The sequence below is a fragment of the Puma concolor genome, chromosome A2 (genome assembly GCF_028749965.1).
Source record: "Puma concolor isolate L17-30 chromosome A2, mPumCon1.1.hap2, whole genome shotgun sequence".
NCBI classification, from domain to species: Eukaryota; Metazoa; Chordata; class Mammalia; order Carnivora; family Felidae; genus Puma; species Puma concolor.
The window spans coordinates 150954092-150978621 of record NC_141668.1 but is presented as its reverse complement, the minus strand read 5'-3'; the positions used below and the strand labels follow the sequence as shown (position 1 = coordinate 150978621).

General features: G+C 56.5%; 2 protein-coding genes across 2 annotated transcripts; both read right to left on the bottom strand.

The window, feature by feature from the left end:
- Positions 1-6027: 6027 nt before the first annotated feature.
- TLR9 (toll like receptor 9) lies at positions 6028-13008 on the bottom strand. Its single transcript, XM_086698044.1, has 2 exons — positions 10162-13008; positions 6028-9264 (listed from the first exon to the last, which is right to left on the bottom strand). Exons 1-2 carry the CDS (start codon positions 10378-10380, stop codon positions 6172-6174), a joined length of 3312 nt encoding a protein of 1103 aa, XP_086554170.1. The 5' UTR covers positions 10381-13008; the 3' UTR covers positions 6028-6171.
- Positions 13009-13160: 152 nt separating this feature from the next.
- TWF2 (twinfilin actin binding protein 2) lies at positions 13161-23689 on the bottom strand. The gene is made up of 9 exons (XM_025916006.2): positions 23520-23689; positions 19821-19898; positions 17376-17554; positions 16900-16995; positions 16583-16687; positions 16313-16438; positions 14450-14600; positions 14194-14315; positions 13161-13761 (listed from the first exon to the last, which is right to left on the bottom strand). The coding sequence occupies exons 1-9, from the start codon at positions 23542-23544 to the stop codon at positions 13594-13596; spliced, it is 1050 nt and encodes a 349-aa protein (XP_025771791.1). The 5' UTR covers positions 23545-23689; the 3' UTR covers positions 13161-13593.
- Between the last annotated feature and the right edge of the window lie 841 nt (positions 23690-24530).

Genomic DNA, 24530 nt, shown 5'->3' with positions numbered 1-24530 from the left:
TTGCTGAGATACGTGAAATGATGGGCATGTCCTGGTCCTCTGGTAGTGACTGCGGACCCGGCTGGGGTGGCAGACCCTCCTGCTTGGCGTGAACCCAACTTTGTCTTCACTGCCCACTGCCACCTCAGCCCTGCAGCTGAGGGGCCCTGAGCAGGCCAGGCCCCGTGGTGGCCATTTCACTCCAGTTCCTCCCCTCTAATTGTGGTCCTGCCACAGCGGTTTCCCTCCCTGCTTTCCCTTCTCAGCTGCTGCCTTGGCCTCAGGCTTCCCTGTGAAAGTAGGGCAGTCAGAGGGAACTGCTTGTCTGTCCCCACTGAGTCCTCCAGCCCGTCTGCCCTCTATACCTGGTGATTGTGTCCCTTGCAGAGACAGTGCATGTGTCCGTGCTTCTCTGTCTGACTCCTTTTTTTTCTGGGTCCTATGGTTTCTAGCACCTTCCTACAACCACCTCTAACCTCCTCAGTCATGAGGTCATGAATTTGTTCCCATTGGCCTACAGCAGGCTTTGTCACCCACCCACTAAATGAGCCAGCTCTCCCTTAGTCTAGACCCCCTTTGGGCTACTGCCCGTCCCCTCTGTTCTGCCTCTTTCCCGATCAGCTGCCTCACTTGGTCCTCTGTCCTGCGCCTGCGGAGGCTACTTTTTTTTTTTTTTAGCCACATTTTGTCTCTATCTTACCAAATCCAATGTTTTTCCTTTCATTGGCTCTCCCAGTGGTCTTTGCGATGTCTGTCCTTGGCCTTTTCACAGCTTCCTTCTCTGACCTGTGCTACCAGCCTCTCCTGAACACTGAACTCTCTCACGAACTGGTCCCTTTTTGAATGTTGGGCACCCACCAGCCTCATCTCTAATTGCACTTAGCACTTCCCTCACGCCATGTGATCTCTCCCAGCCCTGGGCTTTCATTTCCAGCTGATCGCTGCTGACTGCTGTCGAACACCTCGAACCACACAGGTCCAGAGGCACCTCGGCCTGCCCACTCCTCTGCCTTCTCTTCCCTTGTCTTCCAGCATCTACCCACTTACTTTGGTCCCTCATGGAGAAGTCCGCTATCTTTTCTCACACGAGACTGTTGGCCAAGTCCTATAAATTCTGACATACGTGTCAGGCTAGCCCACTTCCTGTCACCTCTGCTACTGCGATCCCAGGTGTGCCATCATCCTGGCATCTGCCCCAGCCTCAACCCCACACGGTAGCCTGAGAGAGCTTTTAAAATTATAAAGTGTATTATGTCCCTCCCTTGCAGAGAACTTTCCTGGGCCTTCCAGTGGCACTAGGATTAAATTCCAGCTTGTTCACACAAGCTGACCATATTCTCTGCGGTCGGGATCCCATCCCACCTCCATTCTCGATTTGTTCACTCTGCTTCATGCGTTGATGCACTCTCCTAGGCCTCAGACCTCCCAGGTGCGCTCCAGCTTCTGGGCCTTGCTGTTAGCCATTGTTTCTTCTCCGGATTTTTCTAGCCTGGATCATGGCATGGCTGCCTCTCTTTACATAGGTCAAGAGTCCTGAGGAGACCTTTCCTGAGCCCCGGGATAAGGCAACCCAGCCCCTCTAGTGTTCTCACTGTCACTTGACCTCCTATTGTGCTGCCCTTCCAAGCACTGGTCACTACCCGCAGTGACTTTCCCCTGTTGATCATGTGCTCTGTCTCCTCACTTCTATATCCCCAGTGCCCAGCACAGTACCTGACACACAGCAGGCACTGAGCAAGTGTGTGTTGAATGAAAGGGGGTTTTCTTCACTGTAGCTGCCATAATAAAACACCCCAGACACCAGGAGACATCCATTTCTCACAGTTCTGGAGGCTGGGAAGGTCAAGATCAAGGTGCTAACAGATTCAGTTCCTGGTGAGAGGCCTCTTCTTGGCTTGCAGACTATTCTCTTCTTGCCATAAATTCACATGACCTTTTCTCAGAATGTGCAGAGAGAGGTCTCCTTCTTCCTCTTTCTCTCAGGCCACTAATCCCACCATGAGGGCCTCACTTCATAACCGAATCTAATTATTTTCCAAAGGCCTGCACCTCCAAATGTCACCACACTGGGGTCAGGGCTCTAATACATGAATTCAGAGAGTACACATTCAGCCCATACCAAATCTACTTCACTGGAAAACATAGGTGAGCTGAAAGAACCCCAAGCAGCTGGAGGACAAAGACAATGCCCGGTCTTGCTCCCCTCTCTTAGCTCTAGTAGGGCAGCTGTGGATCTCTCCTCCCTGGAGACAGTTGTACTGGCATTCCTGCCTGGGGCGCACCCTTCTCCAGGACTGGCCCTAGAGAGAGGGGCTGAGTTCTGGTCCCATCACATAAAGCCACACATCTAGGCAGCCACTGGGCACGATGGGAGGCAACATCACCTCGCAACCACCACACAGTTCCTTTCTGCTCAGGAAACATGTCTCACTTGCTTTCCCAGCCCTGTTCCCACATGAGCGGCTGGGCTTTCCCATTGTCCCCCCACCAACTCACCCCGTGTTCCCATGCCAGGAACTCCCTCCACCTCTTTTCCTCCCAATGTGACTTGTTCCTCCAGCCTGGGTAATGTTTCTCTCTGAATACTTAGCAAGACTTCCCTTCCTTCTCATAATACCCAGAGCCAGCTGGGTCAACGAGGTTGGTCACCTTCCTTCTCTCCTCACTGCTACTCGGGGTTATGAGAACAAAGGATGGTGGTACCATCTGCAGGAAGTGGGTGGGATTCATGAACTGCTTAAAAATGAGAAGCTGGGCTTCTAATAGGGTCTTGAGTGTAGAAATGTGTGATATCATAGAAATCTCCCAAGAATATGGAGACGTCAGGAGCATTACAGTATCCTTGAGGGAAAAGATAGTTGTCGTTGAGCTGAGTTGTCATTGAGTTGTCATTTCCAATCTTAGCGGGGAGAATTTCCTTACATTTAAGTTTTCCTCTATCAGATTTCCCTAAGTCTTGTGCCCAGACCTCTGTTTGTCTAGTACTCACTGCCCCATGACAGCAAAAAGCACAGGAGGCAACACCAGGGTCCTGCTCCCAGCTTCCTGTGCCCCTGATTCAATCACATCTGCCTCCGAAACCCGTTCAGTGCTCCAGGTGGAGGGTCAGTCTCTGGGTACAGAGATGAAAAAGCAAAGCCACATCAGCATGAGCCCCTTACCTAATAATGATGGCTGGGGGCTGCTAGGTTTCTCAGACCTTCACACACGTTAGCACCAAGCCTTCTAACAGCCTGCAGAGTAACCCCGGCCACCCCTATTTACAGATGAGCAAACTGAGGCTCCAAAGGGGAGGTTGCCCACCGCCCAAGACAATCCAAATGGCAGAGCCAGTACTTAGCCCAGGTGAGCTGACTTGAGTGCCACTCTTCCCCAGCCTTACAGAGCCAGGCCACAGCTGGTGCTCACGCTCCATGTCCAGCAGTGCAGAAGAGAGGGCCTGGAGCCAGCCACGGGTGCCCTTCTTGAACACAGCGCCATGGCAGTCCCTCTCAGCAGTCCCACCCGAGCCCAGGACTTGGGATAATGGAGCTCTGTCCCTTCTGATCCTGGAGACAACAGCAGAACTTTTTTCTGTAGGTTGAACCTAGGGCCATGTATCTTCAGACTCACTTAAGCCAACAGTCATTCTACCATAGCCCCCATGCTTCATCTCTAAAATGCTCTTCTGAATCTGAGGCCCCAAAAGAACCAGAACTGTGAGCATGAGGTAGGTGGGTACATGAAGGTTCCGTCTGGGAACTGCCTGAGGGCAGACTCAGCTGTCCTGAGATATAGGCAAATAGTGTCCCCTGCATGCAAAATATGGGGCCCTGGATTGGGCCCTGCTTCCCGCTCCTAGGTGTGGCCGGAGCAGCCTAAGAGCTGTTTGGCAAGGGCCTCCCCTAGACTCCAGCCTGAGTGAAAGTTCCTGTTCTCTTTTCTCCCCAGGCACAGGCCAAGGAAGTACGTGGGGCCATGCCATTCCTTCTGCCTGCTCCTCCAGAAGCTGAGAGGCCCTCTCAAGAGGCAGGATAGAGCCCATGTGGGACTTTTTTTTTTAAGTTTATTTATTTATTTTGAGAGAGAGTGGTGGGGGGGTAGGGGAAGAGAGAGAGGGAGAGAGAGAATCCCAAGCAGGCTCCGTGTTGTCAGCATGAAGCCCAATGCAGGGCTTGATCCCCACAAAAACCGTGAGATCATAACCTGAGCTGAAAACAAGAGTCAGATGCTTAACTGTTTGAACGACCCAGGCTCTCCTATGTGGGACTTCTGAATGGTGGATCAGACCTTTCGGTCTTTCCAGCTGGAAAGCAGGTAACAGAGGCCACCAGCCTGCCATAGGAGCCCCTGTGCCCAAGTCAGAAAGAGGAAGGTGGCCCATATTTCTTTCCCAATTATGCCCTGGAGCGGGGGGCAAAAGCAGCACCCCACCCCCTGACCCCAGGGCTGCCCACAATCAGGCTGCAAGACCAGCCAAGACTGCGGCCAGCTCCAGTCTTCCACCCTAAGAGTCCTGGAGCAACTGGGCTGGCCTCCAACTGTCCCGAGCCAGCCAAACTGCTTCCACTCTGCTGCCACCCCAGGTCCCAGCTCCAACTTTCTGGCTGTACATGTCTCTTCTCCTCAAAAGGTAGGCTCAGCTGTGGGGACAGTGAAGCAGCAACCCAGGACAAAGCAACCTCCAAGGCTCCAGGCCTGACATGACCCACAACTCCCCACACACTTGAGTGCAGACTCTATCAGTCTGTCTCCAAACACTGGTCATTGGTGCTTCGAGCAATGTCTGGAACCCTACACTGGATATCAAAACTAGAAATGCACACACATACTTCACCCTCATCGGATGTGGCTGTGTCTCCCACCTAAATGCAATCAGCTGTGAAAGGCAAGGGCAGGGAAGGCAGGCCCACTTTTGTAGCCAGGTCGTGGCTCACCCAGGTGTCCCTTTGATGTCAGAACAGAGACCCAGCATGCACTCTAGGTGAAAACAGAAGGGGACTGGCTGTGAGCGCACTCTAGAATCTTCTGTGGCTCCCAGCTCCTTGCTTTGGGGAGCTACCCAAGGGCCTCTCCCCAGCCTGGGCCAGCCTCTTAGGCACAGCACAGGCATGGCCACCAGAGGGCACAAATGTCCCTCTGAACTCCCGACAAAGCTTTCCCCCTTGGCTTGGGAATGAATGCTCCCCAGGGCTGCTGCTTCTCCGGACTTTGCCAGGGGGCAGAAATGAAGCAGGTCTGAGGCACCCACGTGGCTCAGTCAGTTAAGCATCAGACTTTGGTCATGATCTCGTGGTGCTCCTTCACGATCTCATGGCACTTCAGATCCTCTGTCCCCCTCTCTCTCTGCCCCTCCCCCACTCCCTCCCCCCACTCCCAACCCCTCTTGTGCTCTCCCTCTCTCAAAAGTAAATAAACTTTAAATATATAAGTATAATATTAGTATTATATAATATATAAGTATATATTATACTTATATACTTATAAGTATATAATATATAAGTATACTTATATGTTATATAAGTATAATATATATACATATATATTATTTAATTTGTATTTATTTTTATATTATTTAATTATATATTATATTTTATATTTATAAAATATATTTTATCTATTATATTATATATTTTATATTTATTATTTATTATTATTTATATTTATTATTATTATATATTTATATATATTATATTTTATATATTTATAAATTTTGTATTATTTAATTATATGTTAAGTTCTCTGCCTTCAAGCCATTTTCAGTCCTGCAGGTGTGGGAGACAGATCCTGAGACCAATATACAACAGAGAGGTACTGACCCAGCCTGGGGACAGCAGGACACATGAGGAGGGGTTAAAAGGGGCAGGAGACCCAGCCTGCTTTCCAGACCAAGCAGCTGCCCTTAGCAGCTTCCCTCCCCTGCAGACCTGTGTCCTGTGGGCTCTCCCTTTTTCTCCTTTCAATTTCTCTCAAATCACCTCTTGTCCCTCCTCACTTTAGGAAGGAAAGCCTGGCAAATTCTCCCTTCTTTCCTCCCACTCACACCTTCAGTGAGCTCAGGGTTAGCCATTCAGCCTACTAGTAGCATTTATTGAGCATCTGCTATATGCCAGGGGTGGGAGTTGGGGAGGCAGAGCAGTGGTGTTGCAGGGCCAGCAGGCCCGGCATCCCAGGCAGACAGGCAAGGTGTAGGAGGCTTGGGGTGCTGGGCGGTCACTCTGCCGTCGTGGGGCCCCGGCAGAAGTTCTGGTTATAGAAGTGCTGGTTGTCCCTGGTCAGGGCCGTGCCCAGCTGGGCCCAGAAGCTGCGCTGGCCACTGGGCTGGTGGGGCCAGAGGAGGACGCTCTGGCGGCAGAGGCGCTGGCGCAGCCGCACATAGCGGGAGCGGTGGGCGTCGGGGCGCAGGATCACCAGCACCACAACGTCCTTGCGGTCCTCCAGCAGGCGCTGCTGGGCCAGCAGAAAGCTGGCGCGCAAGAGGCCACTGACCCTGTCTGTGTGGGCCAGCACAAACAGCATCTTGCGGCTGCTGTAAACTGAGGCCCACAGGTTCTCAAAGAGCGTTTTACCGGGTAGCCAGTCACGTTCCTCCAGGCACAGGCGGAGCGCTCGGCGTCCACGGCGCTCCTCTAGCCGTACCCGCAGCTCGTTGTACACCCAGTCGGCCACCGCGCTCTGTGCCTTGTCGAAGACCACAAAGGCATCGTAGGGCAGGGCATCCGCGCCCCGCCGCCGCCCCCGCCGGGGCAGCCAGGCCAGGCACAGGTGGAAGCAGTACCAGAGGTCCCAGCCACAGAGGTGGTGCAGCATGGGCACGGCCAGGCCCAGGGCCACGGTCAGCAGTGAGAGGCCAAAACAGTCCCAGGAGAGGGCCTCATCCAGGCAGAGGCGCAGATCCTGCGCAAAGATGCTGCGGCCCTGGAGCTGACCTGGACTGCCACACTTGACGTGGCCTGGCAGGCCGGGCACTGCAGCCTGCACCTCCAGCAAGAAGTCCACGAAGGCCGCCCCACAGGCGCAGTGCAGGGGGTTGCCAGTCACATCTAGGACTTTCAGGGTGCCCGCTAGAGAACCAAACCAGGAGGGCTCCACCGTCTTGAGGGCGTTGGCACTGAGGTTGAGCTCTCGCAGCCTTGTGGCCAGAGCAAAAAAGCTGGAGGCCACGAAGCTGATGCTGTTGCTGCTGAGGTCCAGCCTCTGGAGCTGGGTCCCGTTAGGCAAGCTGCCGTTGCTCAGGGCCTTCAGCTGGTTTCCCGCCAGGTCCAGGGCTTCCAGCCTGGGGAGGAGGACCAGGCTGCTCCAGTTGAAGAAAGCCAGATAATTGTCACGGAGACGCAGCAGCCGCAGGCTCTTGGGGAGGTTGTCCAGGGTGCGTGGCAAGAGGGTATGCAGGCGATTCTGGGACAGATCCAACCGGACCAGGCTCCTCAGGCCTCGGAAGAAGCGGAGATACAGGTCTCCCTCGGCCAACATCCGGCTCAAGGCATTGCCGCTGAAGTCCAAGGCCCGCAGCGAGGCGCTGCAGAGCTGCTGGGACACACGGCTGTGGATGTCGTTGTGCGCCAGGCTGAGATAGCGCAGGGCCGGCAGCTGTGCCACAAAGCTGAGGTTGTGACCCACGCCCTGCATGCTGAAGGGTTGGCTGTTGTAGCTGAGGTCCAGGGCCTCCAGCCGCGGCAGCTCCGTGAAAGAGCGCCCATGGTACAGGTCCAGCTTGTTATGGGACAGGTCCAGCACCTGCAGGCTGGTCAGCGGCATAAATTGTGAGCCGTTGACTGCCTGCGAGATGCTGTTGCGGCTCAGGAGCAGGCACTGGAGGCGCGAGAGCCGGGCAAACATCTCTGGCTGGATTGTCACTAGGTTGTTCCGTGACAGGTCCAAGGTGAAGTTGAGGGTCTTGCAGCCTGGCATGAAGCCCTCGGAGCTAGGGGTGCCCGGTGGGCCCAGAGCTAGGTCCCCAGATGGCAGCCGGACTCTCTCCCCACCATCCACCTCCCCCGTGGCAGCCGCCAGCTCCATGGCTCCACTTATGCGGTTGTCTGACAGGTCCACGTATCGCAGGCCAGGGAAGGCCCCGAAGATGCTGAGCTGGGCCTGATTGATGAAGTTCATCTGCAGGTGCAGACTCTGGAGCATGGGCAGGTGGACCAGCGACTGGAGCGTGGTCTCGCTGAGCGAGCGGAAGAAGATGCCATGCATGTCCAGCTGCTGCAGGGAGAGCAGGCTCCCGAAGGAGGGCGCCAGATGCAGGTGGGCAAAGGACACCTTCTTGTGGTAATTGAAAGACAAGTTGAGTCTGCGCAGCTGGGCCAGGCCCTGGAAGGCTGTGGTTTTGGTGATGCAGTCGTATAGGAAGTTCTCACTCAGGTCCAGCACCATGAGGTTGCCCAGGGCATGGAACCATCTGGGGTTCAGGTTGTAGAGAGAGCTGTCCTTCAACACCAGGCCTTCGAGGTGGCTCAGGTGGCTGAAGGTGTCAGGGTGCAGGTGCGGGAAGCCCTTGGGGCACTCCATACAGGGGTTGCGGGCGTGGTCACAGCGACGGCAGTTCCCACCCACATCGAGCACACGCAGGGCGGTCAGGTTGGCCAGGTCCTCAGGTGCCAGGGTGATGATGTGGTTGTAGGACAATAGCAGGTACTCCAGGCTGGGGGGCAGGCCGCGGGGCACTGCAGTGAGGTTGTTGTACTTGAGTGACAGGTGCGTAAGGTTGCCCAGGCCAAGGAGGGCGCCCGGGGCCACCTGCAGGGCCTGCGGGCAGGGGTTCTTGTAGTAGCAGTTGCCATCCAGGAACAGGAAGCGCAGGGAGTGCAGCCCTGCGAGGTTGGCAGGGTCCAGCACCAGGATGTTGGTACGGCTCAAGGACAGGGACACGAGGGAACTGGGCAGGGCGGGTACTGTCGTGATGCTGTTGTAGCTCAGGTTCAGCTCCTCCAGGGTGGGCACAGCCAGGAAGGTGTGGGGCTCAATGGTCATGTGACAGGGGAAGTGCATGGGGCTGAGGCTGGCGGGTGGGCAGTTCCATTTGAGGTTGAGACGCCGCAGGCTGGACAGGTGGACAAAGTCGGAGTCGTGGAGGTGGTGGATGCGGTTGGAGTACAGGGAAAGGCTGGTGACATTACCACGGGGCGCTGCTGCCGAGAAGTGGGGCACGGACTTGAGGAACAGCCAGTCGCAATTCACCAGGCCATGGCGCTGGAGCTCACAGGGCAGGAAGGCAGGCAGGGTGCCCTGGGCCAGGGCCACGGCCAGCGCGGCAGCCTGCACCAGGAGAGACAGGGGGTGCAGGGCACCACGGCAGGGGCCCTGCGGGACTGTGAGTGTGCAGCCCCAGCCCAAATCCACCTGCCCCCCTTCCTGGGGTCTCCCAACAGGGCTCCTAAACCCTCTCCCCAAGCCTTCCCCGGGGAGGCTCTTGCCTCTCTGCCCAGCACCCACCCCACTTCTAGGCCTCACGGAGAACTTAGACTCAAGTCTCAGACCCAGCCTTCAACTCAGAACTGCTTCTGCAACCTGGAATCCAGAATCACGATCTAGAACTTTTACTCAAAACCAAACCCCAGCCAGACAGGAGAGCCAGGCAGGCAGTCAACAGGCCCACCAGGTTCTCCCTGACTTTCCCTTTTCCTTCCTCAGAGGTCATTTCTCTTCCTTCCTGAGCAAGGAGTCATCTGGCTCCCTTCCATGCAGCCACCCTGAAAAGCCCCCTGTGTCCTCCACCAACCTCCCCCAACTCCTCCCTCTCCCTTTGGCCAAGTCCCAGGAAGGAATGAGGGTCTTCTGCTGGGGTCCAGGCTGAGGACCACCCAGGGCCCTGGCTGGGATGGGCACTGCCCAGCTCTTCCCCCTCTACCCACCTCTCCCAGCCCAAGCACTCAACCCACTGTAGGTCAGAACAGATCAGAGGGGGTGGGCAGCAACGGGCCAGACAGGGCCTAGTCCTGTCATGTCCACCTTGCTTGTAGCCCCCTTGCCTCCACTGATTGAAGCCCTAGGCCTCAGCCTTCTTATCCACACAATGGGTTTGGGTCTCATTGCCTAGAGAAAGGCGCCTGGTCTGATATCTTCAGGGTTCAGTGAGTGTCCCCAGGGCCAGGTTGGGGGATAACCCCCTTCACTATTGTCTGCAGCCACCAAACCCACCTCTCCCTCACCACTTCCCACTGCCCCCCTTCCCTGGGGGCCTGAGGGCTGCTGTCCTACCATGACAGGGAGTGGGGGCTTCTCCAGAGGGTCTGGATGGCAGACTGGGCAGCGATGGCAGAGAAGAATGCCTGGAGCTCGCAGACCCTTCCCACAGTGTAGGCTCAGAGAACAGAGGAAGTGAGAATTTAGAAATAACACAGTAGCCCCCTCCCTCACCCCCATCCTGCCCACAGCGAGAGGTGGTGGGTGGTGTGGTGAGTCAGAGGCCATTTGCATAGGCAGACGCAGACAGCCCCTTCACTCCTTCCTCTTTCCACTCCCCCACTGCCCCCCACCCTATCCCAACAGTGTGCCACAGCTGGAGAGGGCCTCACACCTGTTATCAGGGAGAGACGGAGGCCCAGAGCCCAGCGTCAGGCCAATGAGAAACTGGAATTGAGGGCAGTGCTGGACGTGGGCTGGGCGTGCTGACCCGATGTCAGGGCACCCTGTCCCAAGAAGACTCTCACCCTCACACCTCAGCCCCTTGGCCCCTGCCCCAAAGGGAGCTCTCTCGGGCCAGTGGTTCCCACATCTGCCCTTTTCCTGTCCCTGCGGCCCCGTCCCCAGAGCTCCGCAGGGCCTGACATACCCGGGAGCACAGCAGCATTGGCCCCAGCCAGGCTGCACCTGCCTCCACCACAGCTAGCCACTTCCTCCAGGAGCAGGGCCTCCTCATCTGCATCCCCAGTGTGCCTGGGGGCCTGTCCAAGCACCTACCCCACCCCACAGCTGGGCCAGCTAGGTGGATCTTCACATGCTCCCTCTGACCCAGTAGATCATAACAGGCCCAAAGTCTCAGGGTGACCTGGGCCCCTCAGCAAGTCTTGTTGGCTCCACCTTCAGAATCTGCCCATCGCCCACCATCTCCACATTCTCTGGCCTGGCCTGAGCCGCCATCATCTCTTCCTAGACCAGTGCAGTTACCACCAAGTCGTGGGTTGCCCTGCTTCTGCTCTCCTACCCCACAGCCTATTCACATTGAGCCCCTAAGTCACGTTACGTCCTTCCTCTGCTCAGACTCCTCCTTGGCCCTTTCTGGAATCAAAGGCACAGTCCACATAATGGCCAAAAAGGTCCTATGGGATCTGGCCTCCCATTGCCTCCCCGACTGGTCTCCACCCACACTGGCCTCCTTTCTCTGGCTTGAATAGTCCCATGCAGTTTCCCACCCCAGGGCCTTTGGACTTACTGTTCGCTCTGCCTGGAAGCTCTTTTCCTAGATATTCACATGGCCCCTTCCATTGCCCCCTTTATATCTCAGCTCACACATTACCCTCTGGAGGCCTTCCCCAACCTTCTTTTACACCTCTCACCCTGGATCTGGCACTCCTAAGCCCCTTTTACCTGCTGCTTTTCTTCGTCCTAAGTTTTTACCTGCTAACACATCATACCATTGATTTTCCATGGTTTCTTGTAGTTTGTCTTATTCCGCTGCTGGAATGTCTGCTTCTTAATGGCAAGAGTCTTTTTGTCTGTATACCCAGGGCCGAGAGTGCCCAGAACATCATAAGGTGGTCACGATTTGCTAAGCCCATGAGTCTCCAGCACTCAGCTCTGGGCAGGCACAGAATGTCTCTGAATGATGGCTGGATGAATTAATGAATGAACAAATAGGGCTTTGGCTTGGGCTAGATACCTGCTACCCTTGCTTTTCCATGCCCACCTCTGGGTGGCTATCCTGGAAGGTAGGTTCCAGGCTTCCAGGCATCCAGCTGGCACACAGGCCCAGGGCTTTAGCAGTGTGGGAGTGATGGCACGGTCTTCCTACCCACCTAGGAACCAGTGTTTGGGGATGGATGAGGACAGGCCACCCTCTCTAGATCCTGACTAGGGTTCCAGCTCTCCTCTTTGTAATTCTAGGGTCTTTAGTAGGGGCTGGGAAAGGCCTCAGGGATGGGACACTCCCCTGAGCCCCAGCCCAAGATGTGCTCCCCAAAGAAAGGACAGTGCCCATTCAGCAGCTGAGTCCCAGCCACTGACCCCTCATGTCCCCATCCCTACACACCTCCCACCTGGCATAGGAGGGGTCTCCCACCCCCTTCTCAGGTACAGACTGAATTTCTGGCTCCCACTGAATCCCAAGCCTAAAGAGTCCCTCCCAGAGACCCTGGGACCAGGGAGCCAGACCCTTGTGGGCAGAAACGCAAATATGAGGGAGAGGGCCAATGAGCTGACAGGTCTGCACGCACACACACACATGTGGACTGGAGACACGAAGATCCAGAGGTCCAAGATCCATGCCGCAGCCCCAAAGAGGCCAGGAAGCCCAGCAGGCAGAATGTACCCAGTGTGGCAGACTGAAGAATGCCCCAAGGAGATCCACATCCTAATCCCCAGAATCTATGAATATGTTACTATACAGGATAAAAGGGGCCTTGCAGGTGGGAGGAAGTGAAGGATCCTGAGCGGGGAGAGTATCTGGAAAGCGGGGAGGTGAATATAATCACAAGCATCCTTGAGACAGAGGCACAGGGGGTCTGACTACTGAAGGAGGCATGTGACCGGGAAGCAGGATCGGAGATATCACCTCTCTGGTTTGAAGATGGGAGCAGGGAATGCAGGCAGCCTTTCAAGCCAGACAAGGTGACAGATGCTCCCCCCCCTCCTCCCAAAGGAACAAGTCCTGCCAGCAACTGGATTTCAGCCCTATCAGACTTTGACCTTGTTAGCTTCACAAGAAGTGCTAAGATAGTAAATATGTGGGGGTTTAAGCCACTAAGCTTATGGTATTTTGTTACAGCAGCCACAGGACACTAATACACCCAGATGCTCCATATCACCGTGAAGGTGTGCCTGCCTTTTGGGCCAAGCTCCTGTCAACAAGGGGACCTGTGTGAGGCTTGTGTTCTCACACACACAGACACACGTCTTCCCATACACCTGTAGCCAGGAGTGCTGGAGCCCCACCTAACAGGCTCACAGACCCGCTTCGAAGGTGAAAGCATGCAGTTATATACACGGGGCCTCCCGATTCCCAGTGTCAGAGGTGGATCCCTCAGGGCCAGACTCAGGTGTTGATTTAAAAATATTTTATTCTTTAAAAAATACAGCATTCAACCATCTTATTCTGCAGGGACACCCTACCCCAGCCCTGACTAAACCCACCCCTGTGGCCAAGGCTTCTGGGATGTGCTAGGATCCTAGTCTCAGTTCCCCTGGGGGCCAAGCTCATTCTAGGCTCCCTACCCAGCGCCCTTGAGCCAGGCAGGCAGGGTCCCCAGACCCCCTGGGCACACAGATGAGAGGCAGGGACAGCAACAGGGGAAGGTCACAAAATGCCAGCTCCAGTGGCTCTCAGAAGCTGCAAGAGTGTTCTGTCAGCAGCTCTCCTGCCCCACAAGAAGCAAGCCTCCCCTGGAGCCCAGGCTGGGAAGGAGGCAGGTGGCCGGGAGCGGTGGGGCACACATCCCCACAGTCCACATGCCGGGGCAGCTCAGGTCCGGCCACCTAGCTGTCATCCCCGTTCTCGCCAGGACCACGGATGAGGCGCTTGTGGCCCCGCTTGCCCCCTGGGCCCTTGGGCTTGGCGAAGGCCTGCTTGAAGGCGTGTTGTTTGGGGTGCACCTCGTCGTAGAGGAACTCGGCTGTCAGCTCCGCCCCATCTCCAATCTCAATCTGCATGGGGCAAGGCAGTGGTCTGGTGGGGGGCCCCCGACACATACCACCCTTGGTCACCTCCACTCCTAGGGCAGCCCCTTGACCTCTCACACTCTAGCCTTGGGGTCTCCTCCCAGATCCCCCCACCTGGAATGCCACCTCCAGGAACACATTGCTGGGGCCCACTGCCCTGCACGCCTTGGTGACACCCTATCTGCCTTTCAGACCCTGGGAGAGCAGAGTCATGGGCGGCCAAGACAAGGGCTTGTCCATGCCACCAGTCAGATGGGCACCTTGGGAATGCATGCTACCCCTTGGGCCTCATCCACGTCCATCCCACAAGGCAATAATGACCCCTGCCCTGCCACTGTCTTGGGACTCCAATGCCCCATGTGGAGGGTGGTGTTAAAGGCCCCTTGGTTGATGAGGCTCTGGGGAATGGGCACCCACCTTCTTGGAGATCTCCAGCTGGAAGTCCTGCTCCACGGAGTCGAGGAGGCGACTCTTACAGCTGGAATAGAGCATGCGCTCCTTGATGCTGCACTTGTACCCCGGCATCGAGTAGATGAACACTGTGGGGAATGGGGACGTGAGCAGAGGCTGGGGGACCTGCTGACCCACGCCCCCTGCAGCAAGCCCACCCAGCCATAGGCCAGTGCTGCTTCTATTCAGCCACGGGCGTGGGGGCGCTGCTGTGGCCACTCACCCACAGACTCAAGGTGGTCACCCTCATGGGTGTGCTTGTAGAGGAAGAAGTGGTAGCGGGCAGCATCTCGGGGCACCCTCGAGGGCAGCTGGGCCACTTCCGTGGGCTCTGTGTGCACCAGCTCAATGGTCTCCCGCTCCAGGTCCAGCTTCTACCAAGGGTAAGGGCGAGGTGAGGGCCTGAGCAGCAGAGGGCCCGGACCCACCCTAGCAAACAAGAAGTCCCCAAGGTGACAGGCAGGAGTCTGACTGTGGTCTCCCTTTCCCAGGATTCCCCACCTCAGTGGCCATCCACCATGGGGTCCCCGCGAAGAGGCCACTCCTGAGCCCCCACCTCTGCCTTTGAAAGCTCTACGAGAGGAGGAAGTCCCACCAGGGGCAGTGGACAGGACAGTGGGGAAGGTCTCCACCTGAGGGAGAGGCCTCTTGGGGGACACATCATTTTGCTTGGAATGGGGAAGTCTAGGAGCACTTGGCTAGCTCAGTCAGCGGAACATGTGACTCGATCTTGTGAGTTCAAGCCCCACGTTGGGGCTTTAATGTTTTTACTTATTTTTGAGAAAGAGAAAGAGCACAAGCAGGGGAGGGGAAGAGAGAGAGGCAGACACAGAATCTGAAGCAGGCTCCAGGCTCTGAGCTGTCAGAACAGAGCCTGACACAGAGCTCAAACTTGTGAACCGTGAGATCATGACCTGAGATGAAGTCGGACACTCAACCGAGCCACCCAGGAGTCACAGGCATAGGGCTTACATTAAAAAAAAAAAGAAGGCGTACCTGGGTGGCTCAGTTAGTTAAGCGTCCTCCTCTTGATTTCTTTTTTTTTTTTTAATGTTTTATTTAAAATGAGTGGGGGAGGGGCAGAGAGAGAGAGGGGGGGACAGAGGCTCCAAAGCAGGCTCTGTGCTGACAGTAGAGAGCCCCATGTAGGGCTCGAACTCATAAACTGCGACATAGTGACCTAAGCTGCTGAAGTCGGATGCTCAACTGACTGAGCCACCCAGGTGCCCCCCCTTTTTTTCAATTGTGTATTTATTTTGAGAGAGCGAGACAGAGAGAGAGACATAGCACATTTGAGCAGGAGAAGGGCAAAGAGAGAGAGAGAATCCCAAGCAGGTTCTGCACTGTCACTGTGGAGCCCAACAAGGGGCTCGAACTCACAAACCATAAGATCATGACCTGAGCCAAAACCAAGAGTTGAATGCTTAACTGACTGAGCCACCCAGGCGCTCCCCGACTCTTGATTTAAAGTCATGATCTCACAGTTCAGAAGACTGAGCCCTGTGCTGGGGTCTGTGCTAACAGCGCAGAGCCTGCTTGGGATTCTCTCTTGCCCTCTCTGCCCCTCCCCTGATCATGCATGCATGAGCACGTGCTTTCTGTTTCAAAAATAAATACGTAAACATTAAAAAAAAAGAAAAAGAAAAAGAAAGAAAGCGGGAAGCCTAGGCCGCTGGAGCAGAAAGACCCAACCTGGGGAAGGAGGCAGTCAGGGGAGCTGCAGAGGGAGTCTAGGACAGGAAGGGGCTCAGGTCTGAGGAGTCAGTGTGAACTCCAGGCTGAGTACGTGTACACAGTAAGAAGGGCAGAATGAGGGACAGTGTCTCACACATGTCCCTGCATGTGAGCAAGGACTGGGCAAGGCAGGGGAACACATTGCATCTACTGTATGAGGCGTCTGCACTCAAACAGGAACAGGGAGCGACAGGGGAGCAGGAGGGGGGAGAGTGGGTCCCCGCAAGTACATAGGTGAGCTGAAGAGGACAGACTGGGTACTGAATGCACATCCGTGCACATGTCTGAGCAAGAGCAGGGGAGGGGCACGGTGTGCCCTGCATGTGTGCCTGGGGCAGGGACAGGCACCCACCAGCTGGATGTAGTTGATGGTCTTCTGTTTGAGCTGCTGAAGTGCCCTCTGGGCTGCCGGCTGCAGTGGGAAGGTGAGGCCCTGCAGGGTCTGGTGCTTGCTCTCCACACTGATCTCCGTCTTCACCTGGGGACGAGTAAAGAGTGAGTGAGGCCCTTACCTGCCTAACCAGGGTGTAGCCCCACTGGAGCACAGGCCCGGCCAGCTGGGCCTAACGTTACCTAGAGGGCCTCAGGGTGGGACTTTTGACCATTGGTCTGGTGCACCCACCTCATTAATACGGATCTGCTGAAGCTCTCTCTCAGCTGAGGTCAACGGGGCGGGCGCTGCACAGGACGAGAGGTGCTTCTGGTACCCAGCAAAGGAGAGGTCATCCTGGCCAGTGGATGCAGAAGCATAAATGGGCACCTTGGGTTGCTGGGCTGGCAGAAGCCCACTGAGCACCCCAGCTTGCAGCCCCTGGACTTTCCCAGCCCTCTCCACTCCTCCCCAAGCCTAGCACCCACTTCCTATGTGACCCTGCATAACATCCCACACTCTGTGGGCCTGTGATCCCAGCTTGGTGGGGCCTGGCCTAGGGAGCCTACCTTCACAGTCCCAAAGAGCTCATCCTTGATGTGGCCGCCCCCAAACTCCTTCTTCACTGTAGCCCGTGTGGCTGCATACAGCATCTTCAGCCGCACCTGAAGGACAGGAGCTAAGCTGTGAGACCCATCCGGGCAGCGCTGTCTCTCTAGAGAAGCAGGCCAGAGCCTCTGGGTGGGGACCAGGTCATCGATTTGTGCCCATATACCCAGCAGAGGGCGCAGCAGGGTGCGAGGACGAGAGTGGGTGGAGCCTCCCCAGCCCAACATCTCTGCCTCCCAGAGCCAGGCTGAGGTGGCTGGGGGGCCTCCGGGAGACATCAGGCTCCAAGCACAGGGCCTTGTCCTGTTTCAGACTCTGAGGCAGGACCTGGTATCTCTCCCCTTGGACCTCCCAGGGCAGGGTCTTGTTATTTCATTCAGATCCAGCTTCCCCTCTCCCCTGGTCTGGGAACTGGGCAGGGATCCCTAGGACTCACAGGAGAATTGTCAGGTGACCAGGCGAGGAAGAGCCACTCGAAGCCCTGGGCGTTCTGCGAGTCCAGGCGGTAGAGCAGATAACAGGGCTGCTGGGCATCCAGCAGCGGCAGCACGGCCCTGTCGTAGTCCTGGTCCCAGCAGCCCGCCAGCTCCCGCGAGGCACCTAGCACGAGCTGCTCTGGGGGCAGAGGCCGGGTGAGCCAAGGAGTAGCCATCTCCCATACCCACCTCAGACCGTGGGCCCTCTTGGCTGGGGCTCAGGTCTGCCGGCCACTCCACCCACCTTTCCCTGGAGCCCCCAAGTCCCTGAAAGATGAGGCTACGTGACTGAATCTGCGAACAAGCGAACGAATGAATGAAGCACAGAGCTGCCAGCTATATGAACGCGCACATATATGCACAGAAATGGCCTCGAGAATGCTAGATAACTAAGCACAGACAAACACGAGAAGACATGTGGCTGCATTGCCCAGAGCCACCAACAATGCAGTCCCCTCACAATCACCCACACACTCAGACCCACCCCACTGGCATGGCTGCTCAGGCACAGCCCCACTGTGTCACTTCCTGCTCCCCTCCTCCCTTGGCCTAAGATTCTAGGGGAACCCGCAGCACACCATTCTCAAACAACTGTGCTGAGGGAGGTGGGGCCTAGCCTCAGGCCACAGGGACCTGCCAGAGCAAAAGCATGTGGGAAAGAGGGAGACAGGGGCTCTTATCAGATACTATATAAATCTGTACCCTGTTGCCACTGGCCAGCTGTAGTCCCCTCCCCGCCAAATTAACAAACCTCTTAACGCCTGGGGTCAATAGGCCGGCCACCTCCCTGGCTGGTGCATGCTGGCTGAATGGGCCATTGAGGCTGGACATATACTTGACCTATCCACCCACAGGGTCTTGGGTGGGCACCCAACATCAGCCCAGGGGTGCACAGTCCCAGGGTGGCAGAAGACCTGGGGCAAGCGTTAATCAACACCTGGCCAGGGGGTACCTGACCACCAGGCCCTCCTGATGAGGGCCAAACATGCCAGGCCCACCAGCCCAGCTGCCTCTCTGCAGGCCTCGGACTCCTTGCCTATCCTCCTAGAACTCAGGTGGGGTCAAGGGTGAAAACCAGCAGGCAGTCGGCCCAACAGTACTGCCAACAGTGTTTAATTTGTTGCCAACATTTTCAAAATGGGAAGTTTTACATAATAAGTGGAATTAACGGATACTCTAGAAGGAGCTCAAGCCTCACTCAGTAGGAGATGGGCAGTGGCTCCCTGTCAAGGTGCCTGAACCTTCCTGGGGACTCCCAGGTGCCCCAACAACTAAAATGCAGAACAGAGATAAGAGCCCACCTAGAGATTCCTCCTGGTAAACATTAGTAGAGGTGTCCTGTCTGGGAGGCGACAGGGAAGGCTGAGAGCTAAGGTTGATGAGTCCATCTCTTCAGGGGGCAGGGAGGCTGTGGCCTGTCACCACGGGAAGCCTTCATTCTTGACCTACTACAGTGACCACGACCTGACCTCTGAGGGCATCTGAACTTGGGGACCCTGGACAAAATCCAGCACAGCTCTGGCACTAAAGTCTGGGGTGAATTCTGGGTCTGGGTAGAACTTGCTTTGTACCAATTCAATGGGTGAAAAGTTAGCTGGGCACCAAGCCCATTTGGGGGGGTGGCCCTAAAGGGCCCACTACTGCTGGCTACCAAGGATTCATGGGGCGCCCAGCCCACGCCCAGTGTCTGTACCCATCACCTCTAGGGGCAACCCTTAGCATGAAGGGAAGGGGAGGAGTCGCCACCAAGCCTCAGCCTCATTCTCTACCTCCCCAAACCCTCCCCTCACTTCAAGCCTCAGCTCAAGCTCACCTACTCCCACCCCAATATGAGGAGCACCCACCCTGTGCAAACCTCAGGTTCCCAGTGTCCAGGCCAAGGCTCGGCCAAGGCTCAGCCAAGCCTGGAATCCCCCAGTCATGTTGTCAAATCAAGCTGGGCACGAGTCCCTTTGCCCTGTTGTAGGGGCACTTCCCAAGGGCAGGGCCCCAGCTTCTCCTTGGGACTCCCCCCCGGCCACACCAGCCTGCCGATCATAGAGGGAGGTGAGTGGCACTCGCCACATGGGGCAATGCCTGGCCTCACTGATCTCCTGCTCCCATGCCCAGCATAGCATCCTGGCCTGGCCTCTGACCCCCACATAGCCTCTGGGGAGCTGGACAGGACCTCTGGGAAGGGCCCTCCTTGCTGTAGTCCCAGCTTTTATTTCTTGTTCTGTGTAACAGGGGTAATGATCATGCCCACCAGTGACGCTCTCCTACAAAGCACCTCCAGTCCCCAGAGGGAGCAAGTGAGGTCCTGAAGGGGCTAGAGGCAAATGTCCCGGCAGCTCCCAGAGAAGCAGCTGGGTCTAGCCCCCCACCTATGCCCTAGCTTATCAAAGGGGGCAGTACGGGGCACTCACCGTCCTCAATGACGACTTTGATGAGCCGGATAGAGCCAGCCCGTGCCTTGGCGAAGAATTCCTTCAGCTCTTCGGTGGCTACAAGAACAAGAAACATGGTGAGGGATAAGCAGGCAGCGTGAGCAGGGTGGGCAGGGACACGTTCAGGGCCTGCTCCGTCCTGTGGGGTCTGGTGGTGGAGCTGGGAGCCGGGTTAAATATGGCCCCCCCATGTGACTGGGAACCTGACACGGTCCACAAACATAAGCTCCCAAATTTAGCCAGCAGTGTGGCCTGCTGGCTGAGATAGCTCTGGTGACAGGGTAGGCAGGGATGGGCCAGCACATTCAAGGATGGGGCAGGCTCTGGGCCAGGCCAGGCTAACCAGAGTGAATGGCCCCCAACTGTCCCCTGTCCCCTAGGAAGGCCCAGCACTGAAGTGGCCTCTGACACTTCCAGTTCTGTCATATCCACAAACACAGAAATACATGAACACAGGCCCTCAGTATGCACTGACCACTATGTCCGTTAACACACACATGCAATCACATGCACACATACACGCACACGTGCACCACCTGTTGCATGTGCCATCAGGTACATGCTCAGTCCAGCACATGTGAATGTAACACATAAACATCTATGTGACACAGTGGAGGAGAAATGCAAATACCCTCACACATGACAACATATTCAGCTGGTCAAACATAAATGGACACACACATTTCGACACACAAACATACACAAGAACACAGTCCCCAGAGTGCTAACAAACACATAGGCAAATGCAGAACCTGGCTAAGACATGTCCAGGCAAGAAGATGTACAAAGCATACACACAAACACACACGCATGCACACCCAGCCCACCAGCCAGGCTGCCTAACCCTGAGAGGTCCTGAGCCCAGCCCTAGCACAGCCCTGCCCTAGCACAACCCTGCTAGGGGCACTAAGTCCCCAGCCCTTAGGCAGTCCAGAATGCTCCCAGAGGAGGAATGGCAATCAGGAACTCTCCAAAACAGACCCTGTCTTGGTCCTTGGGTCACAGCTGGAAGATGACAGCCAATGACCAAGGACCCAAACACAGAGGTGAGACCAGGATCGTCACAGATCTACCAGTGGTAAAGACACAGAAACCAAAGTTCAAGTGAGGAGGGGCCCGACTTGGGTCTCTACGTGTGCTAGGGCCAGGCCAGCATGACCTTGAGGCTATCCAGGGGTCAGAAGAATTCTGCAGGGACACAGCTGGAGAGCTGAGGTCAGAGAGTATTTATAGGGCCCAGACTGGGCAGCTTGAGGGCAGGGGGTGGGGGCCTTTAGGAAAACAAACTCTGGTCATGTCCTCAGGGGCCCCTCATGCAGGGTGACCCTGAGCCTGAGAAGTCAGGCTGTGTACCATCCTCCATGGCCTCTGGGGGAGCAGGGTCCCAACCAAGTACCATGGCATGGAGACACAGTCCCACTGGGCGAGGACAGGGCTGCTTATCAGCAGACCCCAAGCAAATCCCTGAGGAAAAGCCTGGCCTCTGGGTCTCCACCTTTCCCATAGTTGTGTGTGACCTCTGACCTCACTGAGCCTCAGACTCATCTATACTGTGGAGCTAATACTCTCAAGGTGCAGAGGGCTGTGCTAAGGAGTAGATGGGGAAAAAAATGCTCAGTAGTGCGGACTTTACGAATAATTGTTAAATTTAAAATTTCACTACTGTAAATTTACTACTGTAATGATGGCAGAGCAGGCTGTGCTGAACTGCCCTTTCCACCTGCTCAGACCTTCTGGGAGGGAAAGCCAAGAAGCTCCCCTAAGGGAGAGGCTGCCACGCCCCTTCTAGAGTTACTAAGACAAAGTGACACCCCAGTAGTGGAAGAGACATTCCCCGCCCCCCACCCCATGACTCCTCAGCCACCATCAATAATCCAGAGGCCAGGCCTGGGATACCAGAGCCTCTATCATCAAAGATTCATGCTCCCCCCCCCCCCACCCAACCCTTCTGCCTCTGCTGCCCTGCCCTCCCCTTACCCCATAGCCTCAAGTTACAAGTCCCTCCCTCCCCCCCTCCCTCGCCCTGCTCTGAGGTCACCAGATCCACAGGTATGGCCACACTGGGCTGGCATCTAGGCATCCAGGGCAATCGATCTCAGCTTCCACCTCCCCAGGCCAGAAATGGGAAGGAGAGAGCTGCTCATGGGCACTTCCCAGTGATCCCCTAGCCAGGCCTGTCTCACCATGTGGGAAATGAAGGAGTGAGGCAGAGCCCTGGCCACAGGACCTGTCAGCCCTGAGCAGGGAGCAGGGGCCACAGCTTCCGATCTCCTCCAGATGGAGGCAGCAGCAGTGACCAGACAAAGGGGACGGAAGGGGCAGGTCCAGGGGACAGTGTTCCCTTCTGTGGGCTGAGTCATGAAGCCACCCCTCCAGCTCCTCCGGCTCCTTCTGGAGAAGCTGGCCCACCTGGTAGGAGGCTGGCCCTGACTCTGGCCTTTTCTGGTCCTGTGGGGCGGGGCCAGGGAAACCCTCTAGGCGGTCTAGCCACCAAGCGGCCACAACCACAAGCCAAGTCAAGATCCAGGCAGTCAGGCTGGTCGATGGTGGTGGTGTCCCCGGGCTGGGGATCCTGGTGTGGTGGGAGGAATGGCTGATGGCCAAACCACCAGGCTGTCTGGGCAAGCAGCCTGGGCTTTTCCCACAGGCCAGGAAGTCCTCCCAGGCTAGGGACAGAGGGGGACACTGAGGCCCCGGAGGGGTCAGGACACCTGGCTCCTGCTTCTCCCCAGCCAGTGTAAAGAGGAAACTAAGCCCTTGGGGAATGGGATGATGCTCTAGGCTGGAGAGGCTTGGGGTAGGGAGAGCTGGCCTGGAGTCTCTAAAGCCAGGACCCTCCTCACAAACCCCATATTTGGACCCTTTTCTCTGCCTTCAGCCTGGAGCTGGCACCTTCTAACCCTAGCTGGGGCAGATTCAGGAGATCAGAGTGGAAAATGGTAGGGAGGTCAGAGGTCAAGGTCAGATTGGCAACTCTCCCCATCCCACTCTGAAGGCCCTGTCCCAGGTTTTCCCCAGTCTAGTTTGCTCAAGTATGTGAGGGTCCAGGGAGGAGTCAAAGGTCAGGGACCCCTCCTCATACAGACACAAACCCATACAATCCTTACACAGACACATCTGCTACACGCATCCATGGTAACAAATGCACATTGAGATGTACCCAAACTGTGCACACAGACACCCACAGACATGTGCACACAGTCACAAAACACTGATGCCTAAAGATGGTTCCATGCGACAGTGTCCATTCAATCAGCTATTAGTGCATGTGCATGAATGACCCTAGACATACACAAGCAGTCACATCCAGATGTGCACACCCAGGACTGTACACACAAGTGCACATGCGTGCACACTCCCCCAGATGTGCACATCCGGGTACACCCACCCCCAGAAAGGAACAAAAATATATAGATAGGCACACACAAGCACATCCACGCTCAGATGGGCACACAGATATTTCCACTACAGCTGTGTACATGCACACCCACTCCCAACTATGCACAGTAAGTCGCACGCCCCCATATGTGCCCACCCCAGGCGACCGCCGGCTGCAAAAGAGAACAGGAAGCTTCCCTAGGCTGGTGCCAGGGAGGAGAGAATGGCTGAGCGCCGGGGAGGGGGCGCAGCCTCGAGCGGATACCCTCGGCTCTCTGGCCGCCCACCATCCTCCCTCACCGTGGATGCCCGTCTGGTGCGCCATGGCTCCGTGCCCCGCTCCACCAGCGCCCTTGGAGCCCTCGGCTCGGCCCTGGACCCGCTCCGCTCGCCTGGACCCGGAGGAGGAGGAGGATGTGGCGGCGGCCGCCCAGCCTCGCGCAGCTTCCCGGGCGGTGCCGCAGGACCCGGCCCAGAGCGCCCCGCCCCCGACGGGCGAGGCCGGGAGGGGGCGGGGACTCGGGGCCGCGCGTGCGCGCACCGTGCGTCTTGTTCCGGGTGAGACTTTCGCGCGGAGTTGATCGGCGTGTCCGCGCGCCTGCGCGTGCCTGTTTGTGGGGAAAAACGGGGCCTCCGTGTGGTCGGGCATCCGTGGGCGCCCTCATACGCGCGCGTGTGCCTATAGACCGTGAGCCGACGGGTCTGTGGCCGGGGCGCGTCCGGGAGTGCGCGCGCGAGTCTCTGCGCCCCAATCTAGGTGGGTTTCCAAGTGGGGTGAGATCCGCGCGTACCCTCACTTATGGCTGGGAAGGGGTTTGCATGAGGATGGAAGCGCCTGTGTTTTTGAGCGGCATCCCTTTTCCTAGAGACGTTTCCTGAGCGCCCCCTGCGACGCACTGGCACCTTGAGGCGGGCCTGGCTGCAGGCCCTGCCCTGATTGTGGGAGCCAGACTGACCTACCTGGCAGTTAGCAAATGAACCTGTGGTGGTGAGGGCCCTGCCCAGAGAGCAAGGGGCCACTAGGAGGAGGTGAAGTTTGAGTGGAGACCTGGAGGTCAACCTGGCAGAGCGGAGGGAAAAGTTTTCTGAGAAGAGGAAACTACATGTGCAAAGGCCCAGAGGTTGAAGGAGGGCCAGAGCTTGGCGAGTGAGTAACTTCCCAACTCCTAATCTACTTCTGGCTCCACACCCAGCAGCTTTGCCTTCTCTGGCATTAGCCCTGCTGTTACCAGCCAATCAACATAATGTATCTTACAGGCCACGTTGAGCCAGGGATGAGCACAAGACCACAGAGCCTGTCTCAGGACTTTG